The 24,503-nt window shown below is 42.7% G+C and overlaps 1 protein-coding gene across 2 annotated transcripts in view; it reads left to right on the plus strand.

The window, feature by feature from the left end:
- The window catches only part of CSRNP3 (cysteine and serine rich nuclear protein 3), a 146,983-nt gene that overhangs the window by 42,151 nt on the left and 80,329 nt on the right, over nt 1-24,503 (plus strand). For both annotated transcript variants that reach the window (XM_045031873.1, XM_045031874.1), the window contains exon 2: nt 12,546-12,716. In XM_045031873.1, the coding sequence (XP_044887808.1) occupies nt 12,569-12,716 (148 nt within the window). In that variant the 5' untranslated portion in view covers nt 12,546-12,568. The remainder of the gene's footprint in view (nt 1-12,545; nt 12,717-24,503) is intronic.

Raw genomic sequence — 24,503 nt, forward strand, 5'->3', positions numbered from 1 at the left:
AACGGGAGTGTTTGTCTCACGTTGCCTGTCACTACGTCTGCGTTATGCAGGATTATGATGGTAATGTAAAGAAACAGAAAACTAATGTAATATCGTATTCAGTAAGTTCAGAACAAACAGCAGTGTGTGACTTGCTGCCAAGCTATGGCTTTTCAGCAATTTTCTGCATTAACTGTTCATGTCTGAAGAGGAGAAAAATTATTTGTTCTGTGTGAAACAGCTGTTAAAACTTCTGCTAGTATATCACTTTGTGAAGACAAAATGCTTTACTCTGTATCATTCCCCAAAAGAAAATAATAAACTCATTAAACTCATTGTTTCCAATTCAGCTCTCCTAAATTTATTTTGCAGCTATTCAGGTTTTTTTTTTTTTTTTTTCCCTTAGTGGTTAAGGTATTACAGCATTTCCCAAACTTTTGAAATGTGAGCTTTCCTTCAGGAAAACGACACCCCTTGTGTTCCCATCTTACTCACCATATGCAAGAAACTTCACCACGGATAGTTATGGAAAAAACTTCTGTAGGGAAAGCTTCCATCTGTATCAGTGAAGGTAATTTTATGTCCTGAAGCACGAGAGTTTATATAGTTAGTTAGTTACTCCCTGACTCTATAGAGCATGCTGGTTCTTGGCCACTCTCTGAATTTATCCCCACCTTTTTCTGTCAGACATATTTTCTCAATGATGGTAATTCACATTAATATTCTCTCTCCATCTTCTCCTTGGTCAGCCAAGAGGTCAGACACTACAAAGCTGTCCTGCCAAGAGATGCTTAGCTGCAGTGTCTTCTGTCATCCTGACTAAATGATCTGCCCACTGAAGTCATTGGGATTTCACTACAAACTCTATACTTAATTCACCATAGACCTCCCATAGTTCCCTATTAGATCTTCTCCACACATCATTCTCTCTTACTGGCCCCAAAATTCAAATCAACTCCTTATTTTTCAAAGGTATTTAACTGTCTTTTTTGTTTCTTCCCAGTAAGTGCCCAGGTCTCTCATCCATATAAACCAATAGGATTTATGATGGTTTTGTTATCTGAAGCTTAGTTTTGCTCAGGAACTGTTTGGAGCTGAAAATTCTCTACAGAAAAGAGTAGTAGGCATTCCTGAACTGTAACCATGCCTTAATTTCCTCTCTTTATATCCTTTGATTTTTGCCTTAGAATTGATATGATGGATGCGGTGAGTCTTGACTACCATTGATTCTAGGAATATTTGCATACATTATGTAATGTAACTGGTTCTACATTGTTTTCCTGCTTTTTCTTACTTTGCATTAATTTTCTTATGGTTTATGCACATGGATTAAGAGAGCATCCCATGTGAGTTATGCTTTTGTTGGCCAAGAAGTTCCTGGGAACAGTAAAAAGTGGAAGCACTGTTGTAATACAGGTTAGGCTCCTATGTTAATCTCTAAACTCCTTGGAACTGTACTCCTTTGGATTAAAATCCATGTTGAAAAGAACAATTTGAACTACTTATTAATATAGAAGAAATGTGGAGAATAGCCTACAAAGGAAAATCCAGGAACAGGTGGCTAGAATATAGGAGGAACTTGATTGTTTTATGCTTCTTCTGTGCAGTTAACCTCTAAATCAGTGGTTCTCAACCTATTTACAATTGTGGGTCACATATGCAAATCTCTCTGTGTTATGTGGGTGGCATCCACACAATATATATGCTACCTGTATGGCCCTGAGGATGTCACATGGGCCGCGGGTTGAGAACCACTTTTCTAAACATTGCGATCATAAAGTTAGATCTGTCCATACTTCAAGCTGTGAGCTATATTTTAAATTCACTTTATCCTACTTCCTCTCAGCCACTTTCTTCGGTGTTCCTTCCCTCCACCATAGACAAAACACCTTTTGCTTAGTGTAGAGGCCAAACACCATACATGTAAGTACAAAGGAAAGGTCACTTTAAAAAGCCTTTAGACAAGCAGAATATTGGCCATAATTTCTATCTCATGCAAGTAGTCCCATTTATGTCAATGATCCTAAGAAAAGCAAGGTGAGAAGGATTTGGCCCTATGCTATGTAGATGTAAGTCCTAGCTCTAGAAGGCTTGGAGGGATGGAACTCTCTGCTGCCCCTTGTGGGTGAAAGGGGAAAACATAGCTCTAGTAGGCTTGATTTACACGTTATTACTTCACCGCAGTGCATTTATGTGGTGCTGTATGTTGTATTGTTCGGAATTTGATTGTGTTGTGGTTTTGAAATTATATTAGATGGTGCATATAATGAGGGAGAAATTATAAGAGATACTTCTTGGGGCAGAGCAAGCCACCCTGCGCTAAAAGGTAGTGGATTCTGGTAACAGAGCCCCAAAATTCAAAAATTGGAGAGGTAAGAGTTGAAGGGCTGTGAGATGCCAGGGGCATTGTCAAAAGAACCAGGAGATTTGGAACTTTGTGTAGACCAGACTTTGCAGGACCTGGCCAGCAGAGCAGATTCTACAGGACTGATCTGGTAGTGGCACAGATTTAACTCTGCAGGACCTACTTGGTGTTGCTTGCTTTGCTGAACTGAAGCATACAGGCAGAGAGAGAGCCTCCTAGTGGATACTTGTCCACCATGATATCTAATTGGGTTAATGAATAAGGAATAAGTGAGTAGGAACTGAGTATTTGGTCCTTGACTAGCTGGGCAAATTAACTAAGACAGTGGGGCTGGGTATAACTCATACATTGTTTGTTTGGGATTTCTAATTTTATTTAATTTAAATATATGGTTTTGTGTTTTTCCAAATAAATGGTTTTTGTGGTTTCATATCATAGAGGACAAGAGCATGAGAATGGGGAAGAAACTCCTGGAAACATACGTGACCAGGGAGATCAAATTTTAGTTGGTTAGAGCTGAAAGTGGAAGTATAGCCCTTGTGAGGGCTTGCACCACATATTTAATTTATTAGAAAGGGTCTCCTAAACTTATAGAACCTGGCCCTTGTTACTGTTGTCAACATCTGGCAGAGAAACTGTAAATAGTTTCCCCTCCCCACACCCTCCCCAAGTAGAATAGAATTTCCACTACTTAAGAAAAATTCAGTAGTACTTTTCACAGTAATACATTTCAGGGCAAATGTTGATAGGGTTTGTGCTGTTAAATAGGGCAGCTGAGCCTGAAGAAGCAAAGCACAAATGGTGTTTGCATCTACTGAGCATGTAGACACAAAGTTCTGCCTGGACTGAGGGTATATGAGGAGAAAGGTAAGGCCAATAAAATGCACCCTGTGTAGAGTTCTCAATGGAATCAACCTGATGAAAATGGTCTATGGAGACTTAAGTGTGCACCTGAAATTGTGCCCACAAGTCCCTTACCAGGGGAGCAGCCAATACCGGCTGCTATGCAGTGACTCATTACCTGGATATTTAACAAAGATGTGACATATACAGACTAAATCTCACATAAGCATAATTCCTGTATACATATGGGTCTATATGAGGCACTGAAGACAAATGCTCAAAAAGGAAGCACCCTTTAGGTTTCTTGGCTGGCAAAGACCCCAGCCATTGCCCTTGAGTGCCCTCCCACATGCCCACTCGGAAATTACAGGCCAAAGCTTAGCTTTAAGATCAGGCTTCTGGAGGTGGTTTTCCAGATTAACAGGCTTGATGCTCAAACTGGACCTCTGAGGAGTTTCAAGGGGATCTGACAAGTCAGACATAGTCATGGTTTATCCTTGGCAGTTAGTTGCAATCACTCTGGTTAATATCTGCACCCCTCTGGGAGTCTTGGCCACAGGATTTTTTCAGAATCAGAAAGCCATTGGCACTGCCACAGTGATAAGCAATTCTGTACTCTTGGTCTGCATAGAAAAGTCCCTAAGCGCAATTTTCTTGCTCTGTATATATTCTACCAATGAAGCCATTAGAGCCTAAGTCAGGCAACTGATGCTTGTGAGTAGAGCTGCCAGTTACAGCAGAACAGCGTTAGGCCATGTCTACACTAGCACTTACATCAGCAAAACTTTTGTTGCTCAGGCCTGGTCTACACTAGGACTTTAATTCGAATTTAGCAGCGTTAATTCGAACTAACCGCTCAACCGTCCACACCAGGAAGCCATTTAATTCGAACTAGAGGGCTCTTTAGTTCGAATTTGGTACTCCACCTCGACAGGTGGAGTAGCGCTAAATTCGACATGGCTAGCTCGAATTAGGCTAGGTGTGGATGCTAATCGAACTTAGTAGCTCCGGGAGCTATCCCACAGTGCACCACTCTGTTGACGCTCTGGACAGCAGTCCGAGCTTGGATTCTCTGACCAGCCACACAGGAAATGACCCGGGAAAATTTGAATTCCTTTTCCTGTCTGGGCACTTTGAATCTGACGTCCTGGCTGGACATCGGGGCGAGCTCCGCAGCACCTGCAACGATGCAGAGCTCTCCAGCAGAGGAGTCCGGCCAATCCAAGAATAGAAAGAGGTCCCCAGCATGGACAGACCGGGAAGTCCTGGATCTGATCATTGTGTGGGGCGAGGAGTCTGTGCTCTTGGAGCTGCGCTCCAACAAGCGGAATGCAAAGACCTTCGAGAAGGTCTCTAAAGCAATGATAGAGAAAGGATACAGCCGGGATGCGATGCAGTGCCGCGTGAAAGTCAAGGACCTGAGACAAGGTTACCAAAAAGTCAGAGCGGCAAACGGACGCTCCGGAGCACAGCCCCAGACATGCCGCTTCTACGAGGCACTGCATGCCATTCTCGGTGGGTCTGCCACCACTGCCCCACCAGTGACCGTGGACTCTGAGGATGGCATAGTGTACCTGGACAGTTCCTCGGCGATGAGGAAGGGTTTGTGGAGGACGGCGCAGGCGACAGCGAACACAATACCGCTTGCCCTGACAGCCAGGATCTCTTCATCACCCTCACAGAGATCCCCTACCAACCCTCCCCGGCCGTTAACCCGGACTCAGAATCAGGGGAAGGATCAGGCGGTAAGTGCTATAAACATGGAAACTTTTATTTTTTAAAAAACGGGTATAGAAAAAATAGAAATACTATATACAAAATTTTACATGTCAAACTATATAAATAGTAGGTCCACACATATAGGGATTGAACAATAATCCTCTTGGGACAGTTCAAGAAAGCTCTCAGAGAGCAGCTCAAAAAGCCTCTGCAGGAGGTTCCTGGGGAGAGGTGCCTTATTCTGTGCTCCATGGAAGCACACTCTTCCGCGCCAGGAGATCCTAATGTAGAGAGGAATCATCGCCTCCACCAGCATTGCTGCATATGGTCCTGGTCTGTGCAGGGCTTCCAGTAGCATCCGCTCTCTCTGACTGCGAGTGACCCGCCTCAGGGTGATGTCGGTCTGCACAGGCTGCATCTAAGTCGGGCAATTAGTGTATTGTTACTATTGTTAACGGTTTACAATTAGGTTGCATAACAACGACCCTCGCTTAACAGCCATGTGCTGGAGGCCACAGAGAACAAGCAGACATTGATCTTTCCCGTGCACTGGCGGGAGGGGCTGGAAAAGGCTCAGCCTTTCTGCTTTCCAGATTGCCTTTAGCAGGAGAGCACAGCTATCCACTAACTGATAAGCATGATCTACTTTAAGGCTTACCAGGACTGTCTGCAAGACGGATTATGCTGTCTCTCCCCGCTTGTCCGCTCTCCTGTGCAATGGCGCCGCCAATGAGAGCGTATTCCGAAATCTCGAACTTTTCCTGAGATCTCGTGAGACTTGGTGCCCTGTATGGTCTTGTTCAGAGAAACTGACTAGACTGGTAGACTGTGTTCACTGTTCGCAAACATGTATCTGTTCAAGGAAATCACTTACTGTTTCCCATCACACAGCTTCGGCTCTTTCCCGGACTGCCCCGGCATCCCCCTCGCAGAGGCTGGCTCAGATTAGGCGGCGAAAGAAAAAGACTCGGGAAGAGATGTTCGCGGAACTGATGGCCTGTTCCAGAGCCGAGGCAGCAGAGCAGAGACAGTGGAGGGAGAGCTTATGTCAACAGCATCGCACACACATCGAACGGGAGGATAGGTGGCGGCAGGAAGACCAGCAGGCGACTCAAACGCTGCTTGGGCTAATGAGGGAGCAAACGGACACGCTCCGGCGCCTTGTTGATGTTCTGCAGGACCGCAGGCAGGAGGTGAGAGCCCCCCTGCACTGTATCTGCAACCACCCTCCAACGCCAAGAAGTCCTGTCCCCCCCTCACCGAAAATTACAAGACGGAGGGGCGGTAGGGGCCGTGAGAACTGTCACTGCACCACAGCTGAGCGCTAATGTTCCACACACCTCTGACGCTATAACTGTTTAGAAGCGCTCCCTTACAGGATCACCCAGTCCCAAATCCAAGTTTCATCACCCCACTATGTAGTAGATTAATAAAAGCTGTTTGCTGTTGTTCACTCTTTCCGTCACGTCTTTCGTGTCAGAAGACTGTGTATGTAGGGGGGGGCAGGAGATTTATAATTGCACAGGATAGCCTACATTAGCAGGGTACAGACTATCGGGGGCAGGATCAACTGCAGGGCACACACAGACTGCATTCAGTAGTCACCAGGGTCCCTCTGTGTGGTGTATGCTGCCCCGTGTCATTCTGTGATGTGTACGCTTGTCCACGGTCCTAGCGCCTGCCACCCCCTAATGTTAAGGCATGCTGCCCTTACCATGCACTTCCACCGTAGGCGCGATCCTCTCCGCTGCCCTGAGCCCCAACAAGAGCCCTCATCCACGGACAGATACTCACCCTTCCCCCACACCCCTCACCCCTTCCTACGCCCAAACCCACAGCACAGAGCCTGCATCCAAATCCCTATGCAAAGACGGTACCACTCGCCCCTTCCTGCAAACCCACCCCTACATGCACAACCACTTGAAACCGTCCCCCACCCCAGAGACCTATGTAGGAGCAGGAGGCTGTCGTACTGTATTGTACAAGCGGTCTGTACATCAGTGCACACCGTACCCAGCACAGTATGCGTCCATGTTTCAAACCCTGAACAGAAATGCAAAGTAAAGGAAAGATTTATTAAAAATAACTGTTCCATTTAATTTGTTTAAAAACGTGTTTTGGAAGTGGGGGAAACTTGGAGAACGGGGTATGTAACCACAGATCTCACTCAACACATAGAGACACAGGCCCAGGATCAGCTTCTCTTAAAATCAAGTGTAGAGTCATAGGTTACCCTGCTCTCCGAGGAAACTTGCTTTCAAAGCCTCCCGGATACACAGCGCTTCCCGCTGGGATAGTTTTTCGGCACGGGTGTCTGGCTGAGCGTAAACAGCAGCCAGGCGATTTGCCTCAACCTCCCATCCGGCCAAAAAGGTCTCGCCCTTGCTCTCACAGACATTGTGGAGCACACAGCAAGCAGCAATAACTACGGGGATATTCTTTTCGCTGATGTCCGAGCGAGTCAGTAAGCTCCGCCACCTCCCCTTAAGACGTCCGAAAGCACACTCCACCACCATTCTGCACTTGCTCAGCCGGTAGTTGAAGAGTTCCTTCTCACTGTCCAAGGCGCCTGTATAGGGCTTCATGAGCCAGGGCATTAGCGGGTAGGCTGGGTCCCCGAGGATCACTGTAGGCATCTGCACATCCCCAAACGTTATTTTGTGGTCCGGGAAGAAAGTTCCTGCCTGGAGTCGTCTAAACAGACCAGAGTTCCTGAACACACGCGCGTCATGAACCTTGCCCGCCCATCCAACGAAGATGTTGGTAAAACGTCTCCTATGGTCCATCAGTGCTTGCAGCACCATTGAAAAGTAGCCCTTTCGGTTAATGTACTCGCTGGCCTGGTGGGCTGGTGCCAGGATAGGGATGTGAGTCCCATCTATAGCCCCACCGCAGTTTGGGAATCCCATCGCGGCGAAGCCATGTATGATGTCCTGGACGTTTCCGAGAGTCACTACCTTTGAGAGCAGTTGCTCAACGATTGCGTGGGCTACTTGCATCACAGCAACCCCCACGGTAGATTTGCCCACGCCAAAGTGGTTCGCTACTGACCGGTAGCTGTCTGGCGTTGCAAGTTTCCAGAGGGCTATGGCCACTCGCTTCTGCACACTCAGGGCTGCTCGCATCCGTGTGTCCTGGTGCTTCAGGGCAGGGGCCAGCAAGTCACAGAGTTCAAGGAAAGTGCCCTTACGCATCCTGAAGTTTCCCAGACCTGCAGCACTATGCGGTCCCACCAGTCCGTGCTGGTTTCCCGGGCCCAGAACCACACCCGTGCCGTTCCACACCATGAACTTGACCCATTGCCACCATGATCTCCACGGCGCGGCGTACCCTGCTTTGTGAGAGGTCTGCGCCACTCTGTGAATTCCTGTCCTCACCGCGCTGCCGGAGCCTCCTCGCCCGATTTCTCAGCAGCTGACTGTGGAAGAGGTGGACGATAAGGTGCGAGGAGTTGACAACGGCCATAAGTGCAGCGATGATCGCAGCGGGCTCCATGCTCGCAGTGCTGTGGCGTACGCGCTGTAACTGACAAGAGAAGGGCGCGAACAGATTTCCCGCCGGCGCTTTCAGGGAGAGAGGGCGGGAGTGACGGTTCAATAATGACAGTTACCCAAAACCACCCTCGGCACATTTTTCCCCCCAGCAGGCATTGGGGGCTCTACCCAGCATTCCAATGGGCAGCGGGGAGTGCGGGAACTGTGGGATAGCTTCCCACAGTGCACCGCTTCCAAAGTCGACGCTGGCCCCGTGAATGTGGACTCAGAAATTCGAATTAGTGTATTTAGTATGGATACACAAATTCGACTTCATAAGGTCGAATCCACAAATTCGAACTAAGTTGATTCGAAATAGTCTTGTAGTGTAGACAAGGCCTCAGGGATGTGAATAAAACAGGTTTTACCGGCATAAGCGCTTGTGTCCACAGCACTATGTCAGCAGGAGATGCTTTCCTGCTGACGTAGCTAGCACTGCCTGTTGAGCTGGTTTTATTATTTTGACAGGAGAGATCTCGCCTGTTGGCATTATCTCCTCAGTACCCACCTAAACTCTCCATATATGCATTGTACGGGAGGAGTGACAAAATGGAATCCACTGGAAGCCCAACAAGGGGAAATATTCAGAGCAATTTCTCAAAATGATCCTCCAAGTTCTCATAGAAAGAAAGAAGTGGAGACTCTCAAGGGTGATATCACCTACCCCGTTAGCGTGCATGTGATATCACCTACCCCATTAGTGTGCATAGTCATGTCAACATCAGCTCATGGTCAATGGTATTGAAGGCAGCTGACAGTTTTAACAGGGCCCCTGATCTTCATTCATCATCACCACCAGAAGGATATCATCCATAATATATCCATGTAGCTTCTGTACCACCATCTTGACTGCACTGCTACAACAACCTTTTCAATAACTTTCCCAAGAAAAAGAGAGAATCTAGATAAAACAATGAACAGCTGTCAGTTTCATAGAAGCAGATATCTTGCCTTCCTCATGGGTAGGGTTATCAGATGTCCCATTTTTAAAGGGACAGGCATGTTTTTTGGGACTTTTTCTTATATAGTCGCCTAACCCCCCAACCTCGTCCTATTTTTTCACAGTTGCTATCTGGTCACCCTACTCCTGGGAGGTGTTGACAGTCCACTTCAATAAAGGCACCAACATCTCCAGACAGGAGTAATATGGATCTAACTTGCAGATTATTGCTCAACGGTCCTCTAGAACCTAGTGGAGCAAAACTAGTTTCAGTTCAAGCTGTAATGACTGTACCCACTCTTTGAAATGGCTCTGCTCCCATGAAGCATGATGCTCAGTCCAGGTGAAAGCAATCTTTGCAGAGAAATTCAAAAATTCTTCTCAGTGAGAAATACTCATTTCTGTTACCATTTGTAAACATCCCAGATTCCACAGCTGCTCACCACCTAGAACAGTTCTATTGATGTGTCCGATGCCTGTATTAGTCATCTAGCCATCATGTTGTATAATTTGTAGCAGGGCATGTCTGACAAATGGGTATTTATCTGGAGATAATCCTGGGCTGTATGAAATTCAGAGCTGAGGTTTCTAATACCTTACAGTTTAAGGATACTTAGAGCCTCATCCCTCTTGATTATGATAGAGGTCTGATTTTTGGGTTTGGATTTTGAAGCCTTTTCTACCCATGCCCTAACAGTGTGTTTGATTCTGAGGTGTTGGTTTGACCCATGTCTAGTTGAAACAATAAACAGCTTACTTTGTTGGCCTTTCTCAGCATTCTCCTATCTATTCTTAGAGATAGTTGAACATGAGTGTTTTCTTCCTCACACTCCAGCTGCTCCTTTTTACTCTCTTGTATAGCCATAATCCTTTGGCTTTGATATTGCAGTCTGTTGCTATGGAAATCATTGTGATTTCACAAATTCGGTGCTGTAAGCACTGCAGGAGGTAGTGGGAAAAGATGGTTTTCAAGGGAGACATTTGGGGGAGGGGAAATAGGGTGAAGGTCCTGTATGTGCCTCCCAGGACCCCCCTTTTTCCTCTGTTTTTTACTCCTGATTGTTTTAATGAGTGACTCTCTGAGACCCATTATGCTGCTCTTAAATCTGCTGCAGAGGTCACTGTAAAATGATGCAAGGTGCTATATCCCCTGTGTGGCAGGGCGACTCACTGACGCAGCACCTCCTGCTGGTTGTCCAGGGAATTAACTATTTTCCAGCTCTGGAGCACCCTCTACTGGCTGATATCTTGCCTGCTGCTGGGTCCCATGTCCCTCCCGGACCCCGGTGCCCTTTGTCCAGGGGTTCTGCCCACCACAGTACCCCCTCTGTCTGGGTCTCCCTTCCCGGGGAACCCCCAGCCCCCTATCCCCACCTTGCTTCAGTGTCTACTGCCAGTCATCATCTAACTCCCACTCCCTGGGGCAGACTGCAGTTTGTAAAGACCTCATCATCAGCAAGGGGGGTTGGACTAGCTGCCTTGCCTACATCTGGGCTGCCCCTCTGCAGCCCTAGTATCCCTTTGTGGGCCCTTAGCTTGGCCTGCAGCCTGGGGCTTTGCTAGGCTGGAGCTCCCCAGTTCCCTCTGCCCTTCCTCAGCACTGCTCCACCTCAGGTACCCTGCTCAGCTCCCAGGCAGCCAGGTCCTTCTCTCTCAAAGAGCTAGAGAGTGTGACTTCTCCAGCTCCTGGCCCACTGCCCTCTTGTAAGGCAGCTGGGTCCTGATTGAGCTGGCCACAGCTGCGGCTGCTTCCTTAATCAGCCCAGCTTTTCCAGTTGCAGCCCTCTCCAGGGCTGCTTTTAACCCGTTTACTGGGATGGGGCAGCCACCCCACCACATCCTGTCCTAAGGGTAAGCATGAAATGCTTTCTCTGCAGTTTCTGCTAGCCTGCTCTTGGACCAGAGAGAAATTAGATCTGGGTTTTGAATCAGGGTGTGTCCTGTTTGGGACATGTGTTCCAGCCTGGAGAAATCCCTTTGAAGAAAACAGATCTTTCATAAACAGCAAAGGGGAAAGGAGAACTATGACAAACAGGTTCAAGTACATATAATTTGTAAGGGTCCATCTTTAGTGTAATCTGTAAGGACAGTGTATAAAGCATTTCTGTTATGAGGATCAGTTTAGGAAATCCCTTGTTTTTAGCATTATATTGCATTAATTCCAGATCCAAACTAAAGAGAATTTCCCAAATCAGACATGTCCATAGATATAAAATCTCCATCTTGCAAAGGCAGAATTAATTTTACTAGGGAATTTTAATGACAAGACAAATCAGATGGGTTATAAGTTAGCTGTAATTGGCAACTTCTACACAGTACAAGCAAGTGGCACTCAAACATCTGAAATTCTTTCCTACTTTGAAAGCATCAAAGAAATTGCTTCTTATCTGCTACTTACAGGTGATTTTCCACTGATCAGTGTAGGAAAAGGGTAAATACATCTGCAACACCAAAATTAATGACTTACAGGAAATCATTTTAGATCCACTTTATAAAATGGCCACTATTGGTGGTCATCAATAAACCTGAATTCCATTGTAAGGCACATTTGTAAATAAAGGAGTAGGCAAGGTACTAAATATTTTGCTTTTTAAAAAATATAAAAAGAAAATCCTAGGATTACTTAAGGAAAATTCTCTCAATCAGCCTTTTTTAATCTTATGCACGGGGCCTGAAATACCACTTGTGCTTGTTAATGAAAAATCATGTATTATCTGGAATAAATGTACTTGATTCCTCATTTAATGTTTCTGTTTACTAGGCAAATTCAAACCTGGTGTAAAAGGGTACTCAGATATTGACTTCTGCTAGGTTACATCACTTTACTCCAGCTCTGAATTTGTCCCTCTATGTTTTAAGAGTTATGCATTGTTTTTTTCTGTGCAAAAGTTTAATTCTAGAGCTTTGACTGTGCTGATAGAATTTAATTCTTTCATTAAAGAGTGTACAGAATCTTATGTAATGATGGCCATGAGACAGATAATACATTTTTTAAAATCTCTTCTGGTCAGTTTAACAAGTCTCACTATGCTGTCATTCAGCTGGACATAGTAGCCAAGTTTGTGTCTGAAAACTTGCATGAAAAAAAATATTACATTGGAGACCTTGATTGCATAGTCAGTGGTCAAATATTTGAAATGCTTCATTGCTCCTGCTCCTGTTCTAGGTACATGTGACAGCATTGCAGCTATGAGTGGAATTTTAAAGAGGAAGTTTGAAGAAGTTGATGGCTCCTCACCCTGCCCTTCTGTACAGGAATCAAACAATGAAGTTTCTAGCAGTAAAAGTGCTGATCGTGCCAATAGTGTCAGTCCATCCACTTCTAATCATTTTACCCGTAAGTACTAAAGTCATATATAAGGTGCAAAACGAAAGAATGTACAGGCTTAGAAGGATTCAACTGTTTGGTTGGGTGTTTTTTTTTAAATGATTTTTGACTGACGATATCAATGTTTGTTTCAAGTAATTTTATCAACTGAAATGTTTATGTTAGTAGGACAAAAAAATTGCCCAAGCCTTCCAATGATAGGTATTTATTCAACAACTAGTAATTGAGATTCAGAAGTTAAATCAGATTACATAATAATGTCTTATCTGATTGTTAGAGAGAATGCAACATAGATTTTTTTCCCCTCTGAAGATTTCCAATGTTGTTGAAGAACAGATTTCTATTTGTTTGTTCATTTTTGTACGAAGAAATCAGCAATTACTGAAATATACAGATCTAAAAGTAAAGCTGATGTCCAGTACACCTGCTTACTCCATGTCTGGATTTGACGTACTCAGTCCATAGGAGTGAGTGCAGGCTGCTCCAGCTTCTGTGGTAGTGCAGCTTACAGGCTCCTAGCTCTGTGGGCCAGTACAGAGGAAGCTTATGGAGATTCCTGTCCTTCCTCCATCCCCTATGGACAAGGTGCACCTACAGGAGTTAACCATGAGAGTGATGTCTACACTCCCTTGACTGCAGTTGTGTTTGGTCCTTGTATGAGACATGAAAAGGAAGGGAACTTTTCTTGAAACCTTTCCCCATACTTCCCACTTGTGACCCAGTCATAATATGGACATAAATGAGTTAATTTACAATGCTGTTTTTCTTAGGATTTATTCTCAAATAATGTAGAAAAGGCATGAAAGGCTGAACTTGCATGAGCCTCCTGAATCCACACACAACCCACATGTTCATCATGTTTCAGAATTTGAAAGTGGAAGGCAGCTTAGGTGAAAGTGATCATAAAATGTCAGAGTTCATGATTCTAAGGAATGGTAAGAGGGAAAATAGCAGAATAAAGATAATGGATTTCAGGAAGGTGTACTTTAGCAAACTCAGGGAGTTGGTAGGTAAGATCCCATGGGAATCAAGTTTAAGGGGAACAAGTTTAAGTTCGATGAGTGGGTAGATTTTCAAAAAGACATTATGAAAGACACAAGAGCAAACTACTGCGTAGGAAAGATAGGAAGTATGGCAAGAGACCACCCTGGCTTAACCAGGAGATCTTCAGTGATCTGAAACTCAAAAAAGAGTCCTACAAAAAGTGGAAACTGGGTCAAATTGCAAAGAATGAATATTAAAAAAACCCCACAAGCATGGACGGACAAAATTAGAATGGCCAAGGCAGAAAATAAGATTAAACGAGATAGAGACATAAAGGGTAACAAGAAAACATTCTACAAATACGTTAGAAGCAAGAAGATGACCAAGGACAGGGTAGGCCTGTTACTCAGTGAGGTGGGGGAAACAATAACAGAAAATGTGGAAATGGCAGAAGTGCTAAATGCCTTTTTTGTTTCAGTTTTCACCAAAAAGGTTTCTAGCAGATCGGTCCTGCGTCCAGTTCTGTTCAATATCTTCATCATTGATTTAGACAGTGGCATAGAGAGGACACTTACAAAGTTGTGGATGATACCAAGCTGGGAGAGGTCGCAAGTGCTTTGGGGAGGGTTGGATTAAAATTCAAAATGATCTGGACAAACTGGAGAAATAGTCTGAAGTAGATAGGATGAAATTCAATAAGGACAAATGCAAAGTACTCCATTTAGGAAGAAACAATTGCACACATACCAAATGGGAAGTGACTGCCTAGGAAGGAGTACTGTGGAAAGGGATCTGGGGGTCATAGTGGATCACAAGCTAAATGAGAGTCAACAGTGTCACACTGTTGCGGAAAAAGTTAACATAATTCTGGGATATATCAGCAGGAGTGTTGTAAGCAAGACACTAGAAGAAGTAATTCTTCCACTCTGCTCCATGCTGATAAGGCCTCAGCTGGAGTACTGTGTCCAGTTCTAGGCAACACATTTCAGGAAAGATGTGGACAAATTGGAGAAAGTTCGGAGGAGAGCAACAAAAACAATTAAAGGTCTAGAAAACCTGACCTAGAGGAAAGATTTAAAAAATGGGCTTGTTTAGTCTGGAGAAGAGAAGACTGAGGGGGGATATAACAGTTTTCAAGTACATAAAAGGAGAAGAGTAAAAAATTGGACAAGAAGCAATGGGCTTAAATTGCAGCAAGGAAGGTTTAGGTTGGACATTGGGATTGTTAAGCACTGGAACAAATTGCCTAGGGAGGTTGTGGAATCTCTGTCATTGGAGGTTTTTAAGAACAATTTAGACAAACACCAGTCAGGAATGGTCTAGTTATTACTTAGTTCTGCCTTGAGTGCATGGGACTGGTTTAGATGATCTTTTGAGGTCCCTTTCAGTCCTATACTTCTATGGTTCAATGTATAATGTATATCAATGAGTAATGTAATACATTGACTTTTTATTGGCAGCCATTTGTGGCTGCCAAGGAAGTGGTGAGCGTGGACCTTGGAACAGTCAATACTATATACATTTCAAGATCAAGCTATTCAGTTCAACCTTTGAAATACACCTGGAAGTAATAACTAAGTGCGAGTGGCGCAACCTCCTGTGAACATACCAGCACCCCTGCTCTAGTCTCTGCCCTGGCTTTGACCGAGTTTCAAAAGCACTCAGAGTTGATGTGACTCCGCTAGGAGTTTTACCACGAACGTCAGTTGGAGCAGAGTTAGGCCAATGCTGAGTATTTTTGAAAATTCCACCTTTTCTGTTCGCTCCCCAATGAATTCAAAGTGGTGTTGAAGATTTATACAGATTAAAATGCTTTGGGACCTAGTTATTCGTGAGAACCACCTCAGGCTCATTACCACATAGTGATTGCTTGGGAGGCTCTGAATCTGAACTCTGCAAGCCTAGTGACAGGGTTTTCTCAGTCTGCAATTCATTCCACTTGACAGCCTGCCAGAGCTTGAATCTAGTGAGTAGGCTTCAGGGCTCGATGAAAGATACATTCGTCGTTTAGCTTTGATTTTATTTTTGGCTTGGGTTCTTAGTTTTTGTTTCATTCCTGACAACATGGCAACCTGTTTACTGACATTTCTGTAGGCAGTAGTACTTTGTTAATTCAATTCATTGTGGGTAATTTCTTAGTGAGGTTTTTTTTTTGGTAATTGTGAAATAAGTGTCTGACTGCTACAGCAATAGACAGTACAAATCAATGAAGTAAATCAACCAGTTTAAGTGTGGTGATACTTACATGACTTGCTGTACATGGCATGTGAGATGTGAAGCAAAAGAGACTAAGTAAGTTTTGAACATAAGGAACCTGGTTCTCTGTTTGCATCTTGTATAGCCTTGCATAGTCATTTGTGGCTGTAAATGCTACAAAATCAAAATAGTAGCATTTTATGCTCACCTTGCACTCAGTTTTCACAGGCGAGAATGATTGCACAAGGTGTGAGGCAGTGTTGAATCAGACCCCAAGTCTGAGAAAAATAGAGACTTTATTTTAAAAGGAAGTAAAAATGCAAAAATTCTTTTAAAATATTTGAAGAACTTTTGACTGGTTCCCTGCTCTCCACACAGTAAGCAGTTTTAAGAAAGCTGATCTTTTCCTTTCTAAAAACTTGTGATTAGTTAAAGTTTATTGCCCAAATTCTATTAGTTCCATAGTTTCTAGAAAGAGACTGTCATAGTCAGTCTAGCATAAGTGAGAAATTAAAACGTTTGGCGCATTTTCTGAAACAGGTTTTTTGAATATTCGACAAGAACATTTTTCTTTTCAGTCAGATGCTAGTGGGCTTAGGATTCTCACTTTGTGCTCCCTGAACTCAGTAAATTTTACTTTGCAGTCAGCCATTCAAAACATGAGTATTAAAAAGAATTAACTGTCTATCTCCAAATGTAAGGAGAATGCCACACTGAGGTCAATAGGACTACTCACCAAGATTAGTCATGTGAGGGAGTTTTATGATTCGGTCCCCTACTCAGGGGTGCTTAGAGCCATTGAATCACTTCAAGCCAGGGAATGCTGCTGCACCACCAGCACCCTTAGTTCCAGCACCTATGCCCCTACTAGTAGAATGCAGAGCAGGTGTCTGTATATTGCCTCACTGTCATAGCATACACTATACCCATAAAACAGATATTTGGCCTTCATTAGGGCTAAATGCTCCCCTCTGTTTCTGTGTCTGGTTGTGAGCAAATAAGTAAAATTCATTACCTTGAAGGGAAAGGGAGCCCTAGAAGTGGACAATGCCAGCTCTGCACCATGCTATCCCTTTCTTTCCCCTTCCCCACGGAAATCCATCTGGGGATGTCCCATAGGGATCAGCCTCTGGCTGCACAAGGAGTCAGAAGGGGGTAAAATGATTAGGAGGGTACTCTCCAAAGCTGCTTCCCCCCAAAAAAGCTCTGCAGAGCATTTGTGTCTCCCTGAGTTTCCTCTTCCATACATGGGACTAACCTCACCAGGAGACAAACTGGCATTTAGACTTTTACTGGTGCATCCCGATAGCTTCCATTCCACAGGTTTTAAACTGTTTAATGGACATTTTTTTATAGATAAATGTAATTATAAATGTATATTAATAGACTGCTACCTATTTTACTGTTTATCTTAATGATAGTGTCTTTAATTTAAGAATTCCATTGTAAGGCCCTGCCTTCAAGTGCTTATAATTTTTTGCAGCATAAACTGTATGGGGTTTAAAAACAATGGGGTGAAATCCTGGTGCCACTGAAGTTAATAGGAGTTTTCCATTGATTTCAGCCTGTGTTATACAGCTTTGTCAGGAATCTCACAGGCATCTGAGACTGGTCGGAGCTCATACCTGCCGCAGGCCACATCACTGCTGTAATTTATGCCAGGTGGAATGGACCTGGATCACTATAATGCGTGCACTGACCATGCTACCTCCTTCCCCCGGACAGCCCATTCTGCTGTGCTTCCTATGCAGAATGGGGGAGTAGGTGATGTAAAGCCTAGATCTGGGGAACCTTCAGGTGCCATCAGCATAAAGGATCTGGTTCTCTGTGTACACCTGTGCTTTACATAGGCACATTTAGCATGGGCCACATTAAAATTTGTCATTTACTCTTAGAAATCTTTAAACATTGTCATATTGATGATTCTTATTCTAAGCATAGGCAATATCAGTATCAGATAGTTTCGTATTCTAAATACATGTACCCAAATAAAAAACAACAACTTCCTGCCAAAAAGTTAAGGATGAACGTATGTTTCAAGGAATCCAGCTAATGAGACTCCCACCCAATAAATAAATAAATAAATAAAATCATTAAAAATGCTGACCTCTTACAAAATCCCCAAAGTTAGAAAGTCTTGAAATGAAAGTTTAGGGAAATCTAACTGTTTTTCCACTGTCATATAAATCTTCATCAGTCACTGTCACACCACCCAATTTGCTCGTCTAGTGAATTGAGCATCCGAACACTTCAGTGAGGCATGCAATTATTATCTCCATTTCACAGATGAGGCACAGAAAGTCTAATTCCAGTCTTTTCAGAAGTGGTCTCTGATTTAGGTTTCCACAATTCTTAGTGCCTAACTTGAGAGATGTAGAGAGTAGTGGGTACTGAACACCCACAAAATCAGTCCTATGTTTCTCAGGCTAATAATGCAAAAATTGAGGCACTCAAAAATCAGAGGCTAGTTTTAAAACTTTTGGAAATAGCTTTTCTGTGCCTCATGTAGCCCATCTGTAAAATATAGGGATAATACTTCTTACCTCCCAGACTTTAACCATAAGATTACAATAACAGATGCTATTTTGCGATTAATACTACAGTGTTTTAGATTTGAGAACTATTTGACTTTCTGGTTAAATTCACCCAAGCATTTCCAAAATGAAAACTTGAGTCAGTAAGTGATTTCCCAGCAGACAGTTTCCATTATACTATTGCTATGTCATGACTGACTTTCTACTTTTTTTCAGTTTCCATGACAACCATTTTGATTTTTGATCTGCAAAGAATAATAATGTATTGCTAAGAGGTGTAAAATATTTTTGGAACATGTTATTTCATCTAAGGAATAGAGCAAACACACTAGGGCAGTTTCATTAATCAGTATTGTAATTGTAGAATCACTGTATAAATATGAATTCTTTGTTTATGACCAACTGCAGACCATGTCTACTAATTTTCCAGATAGTATAAAACAAGGAAAATACTAGAAAATATTGAACCCTTATTACAATTGCAGAACATCTTTCTGGAAAGTAGTAATAATACTTGGAGGTTCTGAGGCATCTTTATTCTGAGTATCACAGAGGTATTATCATTCGTATGTTACAAATGAGAAATGAAAGCAGAGTAAGATTGTGATTTGCCCAAGGCCATGCACCGAGTCAGTTTCACAGCCCATGTGACAATTTGGAGGCAGATAAAATGTTAGCAACATGGCAATCGAGGTAGATAAGTGGGTTTCTTGAGGTGAGGGGCAATAACGAAGAAAGATGAATTTTGGGGTACCAAGAGGAAGAAGGTGTAGGAGGAGTTCCTGGAGGAGCAGAGTAGGTGCTGGGGAGATGTAGCGAAGAAGCCAATAGGAAGGTGGGAAGACAGCTTGTTGAGTGTATGGTCACCTCTGATGTGTGAAGAAGAGACTCCCTCACTCCCATGGAGGGAGGAGGAGCTTGGCAAGCAGTGGCCCCATCTCCTTAGTAAGACCAAGGAGGTGGGAGTGGCAGATGTCACTTGGCAAACATTTCTGCCTGCAGAAGGTTTGAAAGTTGGCTGGTTGGTAAGCGAGGGAATGGAGGAGAGATGAGTGAGTGAACTAAATGACAATTGGCCAAGTTTCTTAGGTCAAAGAAATGTAATGCACCAAGAACATTGAAAATCCTTTGTTCACTGAGGATGACTCATTCTTTTTCACTTCAGAGATTTTGTGCAGAATCACGAGGAAGGATTGGGTGCAAACTGATGTAACCTGCAAATTCACTGCTCCCAGAACATGTGCACATACACCACCCATTTTAAGTAACGTGAGAAACACTACAGCAGTTAGTGTGTAAGCTAGTGTAAAGGCTGTATGAAGTAACTTTCTCCCTAATACTGTTGTCATCTTGTTTCCTGCAAAGCAGTTAAGTAATTTCTCTTGTGTTCATCTGGTGTCAGCAACAGATTGCTCTGCATAAATGTTTTGCTGCTGATTGAGAAATAGTGTATAATAATAACAATTTTAAAAATTGCCATCCAATTCTAAATCTAGTAGTGTGATTGCCCTTTTCCAGAACAAAACCAGTCCCATTTATCAGATGTTTAGAGTTGAATGATCATATCAAAGTATCCTTAATGTGAAGTTACTAAGACTCATGTTTTCAAAATGTACTTCTATTACTGAATGCTTTGGATTTTGGGTGCCCAAACCTGAGATACAGGCTGACTGGTGGATTTTTTAGAACTTCTGAAAATCAGGCCTTGTGTGTCTCATGTTGGGAACCTAGTAACTGAAGCACTTAACATTACTTAAGACTTTTGAAAATGTTGTCCTAATTTTTAGAGTGTTCTAGTGCAGAAGCTGCATTTGATATGGGAAAACACTTGTTTTGGCTCTCTGTGATTTCAAGTGAGACACAGCTGTATTATTTGTAACCTTACCTATTTATCAAAGAAAGCAGCCATTGGCTATGGTCCGCTATGGAGCTATAGTTCAGCAATGGTTACTATGGAAACTAAATAAGTGACCTACATTTTACCAAAGACGGTGATAAAGTTTCTGTGTTGTGGGTTCCCCTCCACCTCATGGACATACACATTTTAAAATTAACTTTGATTGTTGTTATTTTTAACTTTATGTACACAGTTGGACCTAGCAAATACATTTAATTTAGTGTTTTTTGTCTATAGAGACAGGAGTGGAGGGGACACTAAAATCTTTGAGCTGATGCACCATTGAAACATTAAAGTATTACAAAAGAATAAAAATTTTGACTTTGCTGTCTCTCTTTTAATAGATTTGCAGGAAGAACATAACCACATTTCATTGATTACAGTGAGCATTCTTATAATACTGTATTTATATAGCTGCTAAATGTGAATGCTCTATAAGGCCTTACCATCAAATGGCCAAATCTTGCAAACACATGCGCTTGACTCTCTGGGGCCGCTCATGTTCATAATCTTACTCAAAGTCTGATGTATTGAGTCCTAAATAAACGCCAAGGTTGAGATTCTGGTCTCACTGAAGTTAATGAGAGTTTTGCCATTGACTTCAGTGCAGCCAGGATTGCATCTCAGGTCAAGAGAAGATTAACACAGGGAATGTTTGGAGAAAGCAATTCTCAAACTTCATTGGCACCATGACCCCCTTCTGAAAACAAAAATTCCTACAGGAGCCCAGGAGAGGGGACCGAAGCCTGAACCCCGCCGCTCCGGGCAGGGGGGGCAAATCCTGACCCCTACTGCCCCAGTCGGGGGGCCCAAAGCCCAAGGGCTTCAGCCCTGGGCAGGGGACCTGTAACTTGAGCCCTGCTACCCAGGGCTGAAGCTGAAGCCTAAGCCTCACTGCACAGGGCTGAATGGTGGGGCTCAGGCTTCACCAAGTCTAATGCTAGCTCTGGAAATCTCATTAAAACGGGGTTGCGACCCACTTTGGGGTCCCAACCCACAGTTTAAGAACTGCTGGGTTGGGCGAAAGGTGAGGACAATTGGTTAAATTCAAAATCAAACTTAGGTAGAACTTTAATGGTGCACTGACCATGTGCTGGCCCTTTATACAGGGGTAAACACTCAGTAAGATTTAATGGGCAGTTACATGGTCATAAAGTTGGCTAGCATACGTATCTTAATGGTTATACTTTTTTTTTTAAAAATCATTATTAGCTGTTGTGATTTGATTAGAACTGTTACTTACAGGATACCTTGAACAAATGGGTTTTGAAAAGGATTTATTAAAATAGATTTTTAAGAAGAGAAGTTGCATTTATTCTTCTTCCACAATTTGATATTTGTTGTTGTTGTTGTTCAGGTAACTGATCTTTCATTACATCTCTCTGAGAAACTCAAAAAAGAGAAAAGCTTTGTTTAATATATGTTGACTGGAGTGTTCTAGGTTTTTCCAGATAAAGCGGAGTTGTGTGTTTCCAGACTGTACCTAGCATATCGTAACAGAAGTGGCTAATTTATGCAAAGGGAAAGCCTTCCCTTTCCGAGAATCAAACCCAGGCTATGGCTGTGAGAGCACCACTGAATCCTGATCAGTAGACCACCAGGGAGAAGATACAAGGAAGTCCCTCTTTGTGCAGTGTTGTCATGAGCTGGAGAAGAGCATATGTAGAATGGCAAGGCAAAGGATAGACAGGATCAGATTAATAACAGCAGTGTTCTCAAAAGTTCTAGATCTCTTTAACTATTCTCAGGTCAATTGTTCCTACAATGAAGTATTTTAAATTCTTAAATTTAAGTTAACTGCAATTCACGTCCATATTATGGTAAATATTTTATTTAAAATAATGTATATGACTTATTGATAGATGAGACTGACTCTCTTTTTTGGCAATTGTTTTCCTCACATGCTAGTTGATTTGATCCACAGATGAGGTGATTTGTGTGCTTCTTTGAATAAGTATCCTGTTATAGCATGTGAGACATTACTAATAGAGTATTTAGAAATTTTAAAGGTTTCTTAACCAGTTGATGTTTGTTTGTATCATTTTGTCAGTAATGAGATATGAATTTCACTCTCTCAAGGAAAAATTAAGGAAGTATCTACAGACTGAAAACATGGTTTCAGCAACCTAAAATCTCCTGAGAGAAACTGGAATTCTTTGAGATCACAAGGTCAGTAGTTAAGTAGTAGTTATTCATGTCCAGACGTACATACATTTATGTAGACCAAATTTAGTATAACTGTCTAAAACAGTTGGACCAGTTGCTGGTACAAAAGATAAAATTCTGTTTGAAAAGTCCGTAGAAGGTTTGTTTGTATGGTTAACACCAAACTGGTCACAAACATTATTTTGCTCCCCAAATGCAATTTTAAGTTTGGTGCTGTTTACAGCTGACAGTAGAAGCTGTTACAAGGTCAACACTTGCCATCAGCTTTAATTAGAATACTGGAGGGAAAAAAAATCCATGAATCTTCAGTCAGCTTTGCAAATGAATTCAGTTTTGCATACTTACACCCTTTTGTGTTAACTTTCTGCAAACATTTTAGCAGTTTAATTTTGTTGGCACATGTATTCATGGAAAATGAATTTTGAAGTTGTATGAAGAAATGTTTTCAGAAATTGTATTATAACCTAACATATGTAGACATTTATACTGAAGTTCATGCATGCTCATCCAGTCAAAGAACTGAAACAATATTGTGTGACTTATCTGATCCAAAACAATTAACTAACACTTCTGAAAGATTGAGTACTCACAGAGAATTATTTTGAAATCAGTTCACGTAGTAAAAGTATCTCACTGAATAATTTAAAGTATTGAATAAATTAAAGGAATTAATGATCTTCTCCCAGATATTTAATGATTATAAAAAGAGGATAAATTCACTGGATAAATTTTGTTGTAAATTATTTGTTCAGCTCTAGTCTTCTCACAACTACCACATAGCTCTCTTATTCTAAGTACAAGGAAAAACGGTGGTAATTTCCAATACCCCTGTGGAGTAGCTTTTAAAAAAGCTATATATAGATTTCAACTAGAAATAAAATGTACCTCATTCTCTTTGGCTTTTGATTATAATACCCACACGGGGAAGGGGAAGAGGGGGGAGAAACAGCTTTGTACTTGTTGAGAGATTTATCTTTATGCAATTTCTATCTTTAAGATGTGTGTTGGTTTTTAGAATATGTATTTTAAATTTTCAAATATTAAAAGTAAGATCCTGTGTATAGTGAAAGATAGAGTAAGAGACAAAAGTGTGTTTCAATAAGTTGAATCTAAAACATTGTGTTGGGTTTTGTTTGTGGGAAGAGGCTGGTCAGTCTGGAGGAGGATTCAAACTATGTGGAATTTACACTCATCTGAAATCATAATACATCTGGATTTTACTATTTTCAGAGCAAAAGTGAAGTCCAGTCTCAGTCACCTTTTGGATTTCAGAATCAGGCTGTACATGACAATGCAGGACACAGAATTGTCTTTTTAGGGTTCTGGTAACTTTTGCCTTCCCTTATTGACCTCAGTGGGAGTTTTAGATTGCAGAATCAGGATCTAAATATCTTCGGACTAGGACTCATTAGCAACTTATGCCAAATGTCAAAACAATAATTTTATAAGTGATATTGTATAAGTCTTCTTGGGTGATTGGGGGCACTGTGGGTCCTGGTTTTATGTTTTACCAGGTCTGGAGGAGGAAACTATCTGAATCAAATGCAAAGGGGATAAGATTTGGATCAGGTGGGGAGGGGAGGATTAGATTAGGATAAGGAAATTGGTGAGCCTAGGACAGGGGAAGGATAAACTAGCAGTTGGTGGGTAGACGAGGACTGGGAGCCAGCTCAATGAGCCCAGGACAGGGAACTGGGGTGGGGGGGTCATGGGAAACTGGGACTGAAAGGAAGAAGAGAATAACTAAGACTGGGACTGGGACTAAGTTGGGCCAGGGGACTGTGACTGAGAGATGGAGATGTGAGACCGGAGGCTATGACTGGCTGAGCAAAGAGAGGCTGGGGTCGAAGGGGATGCTGGAAATGGTTGCACAAGGATACTTGGGACTAAGAGCTGTAGGAGTGTGGGGAGACTGGGAGCTGGTGAGTGAGACAGGATGGGGGTAGCGCTGAGATTGGCCTGCTGCGGGACTGGGACTGACTGGACACGGAGACTGGGAACCAGTATCCAGGATGGGGA

The sequence above is a fragment of the Mauremys mutica genome, chromosome 10 (assembly GCF_020497125.1).
Source record: "Mauremys mutica isolate MM-2020 ecotype Southern chromosome 10, ASM2049712v1, whole genome shotgun sequence".
NCBI lineage: Eukaryota > Metazoa > Chordata > Testudines > Geoemydidae > Mauremys > Mauremys mutica.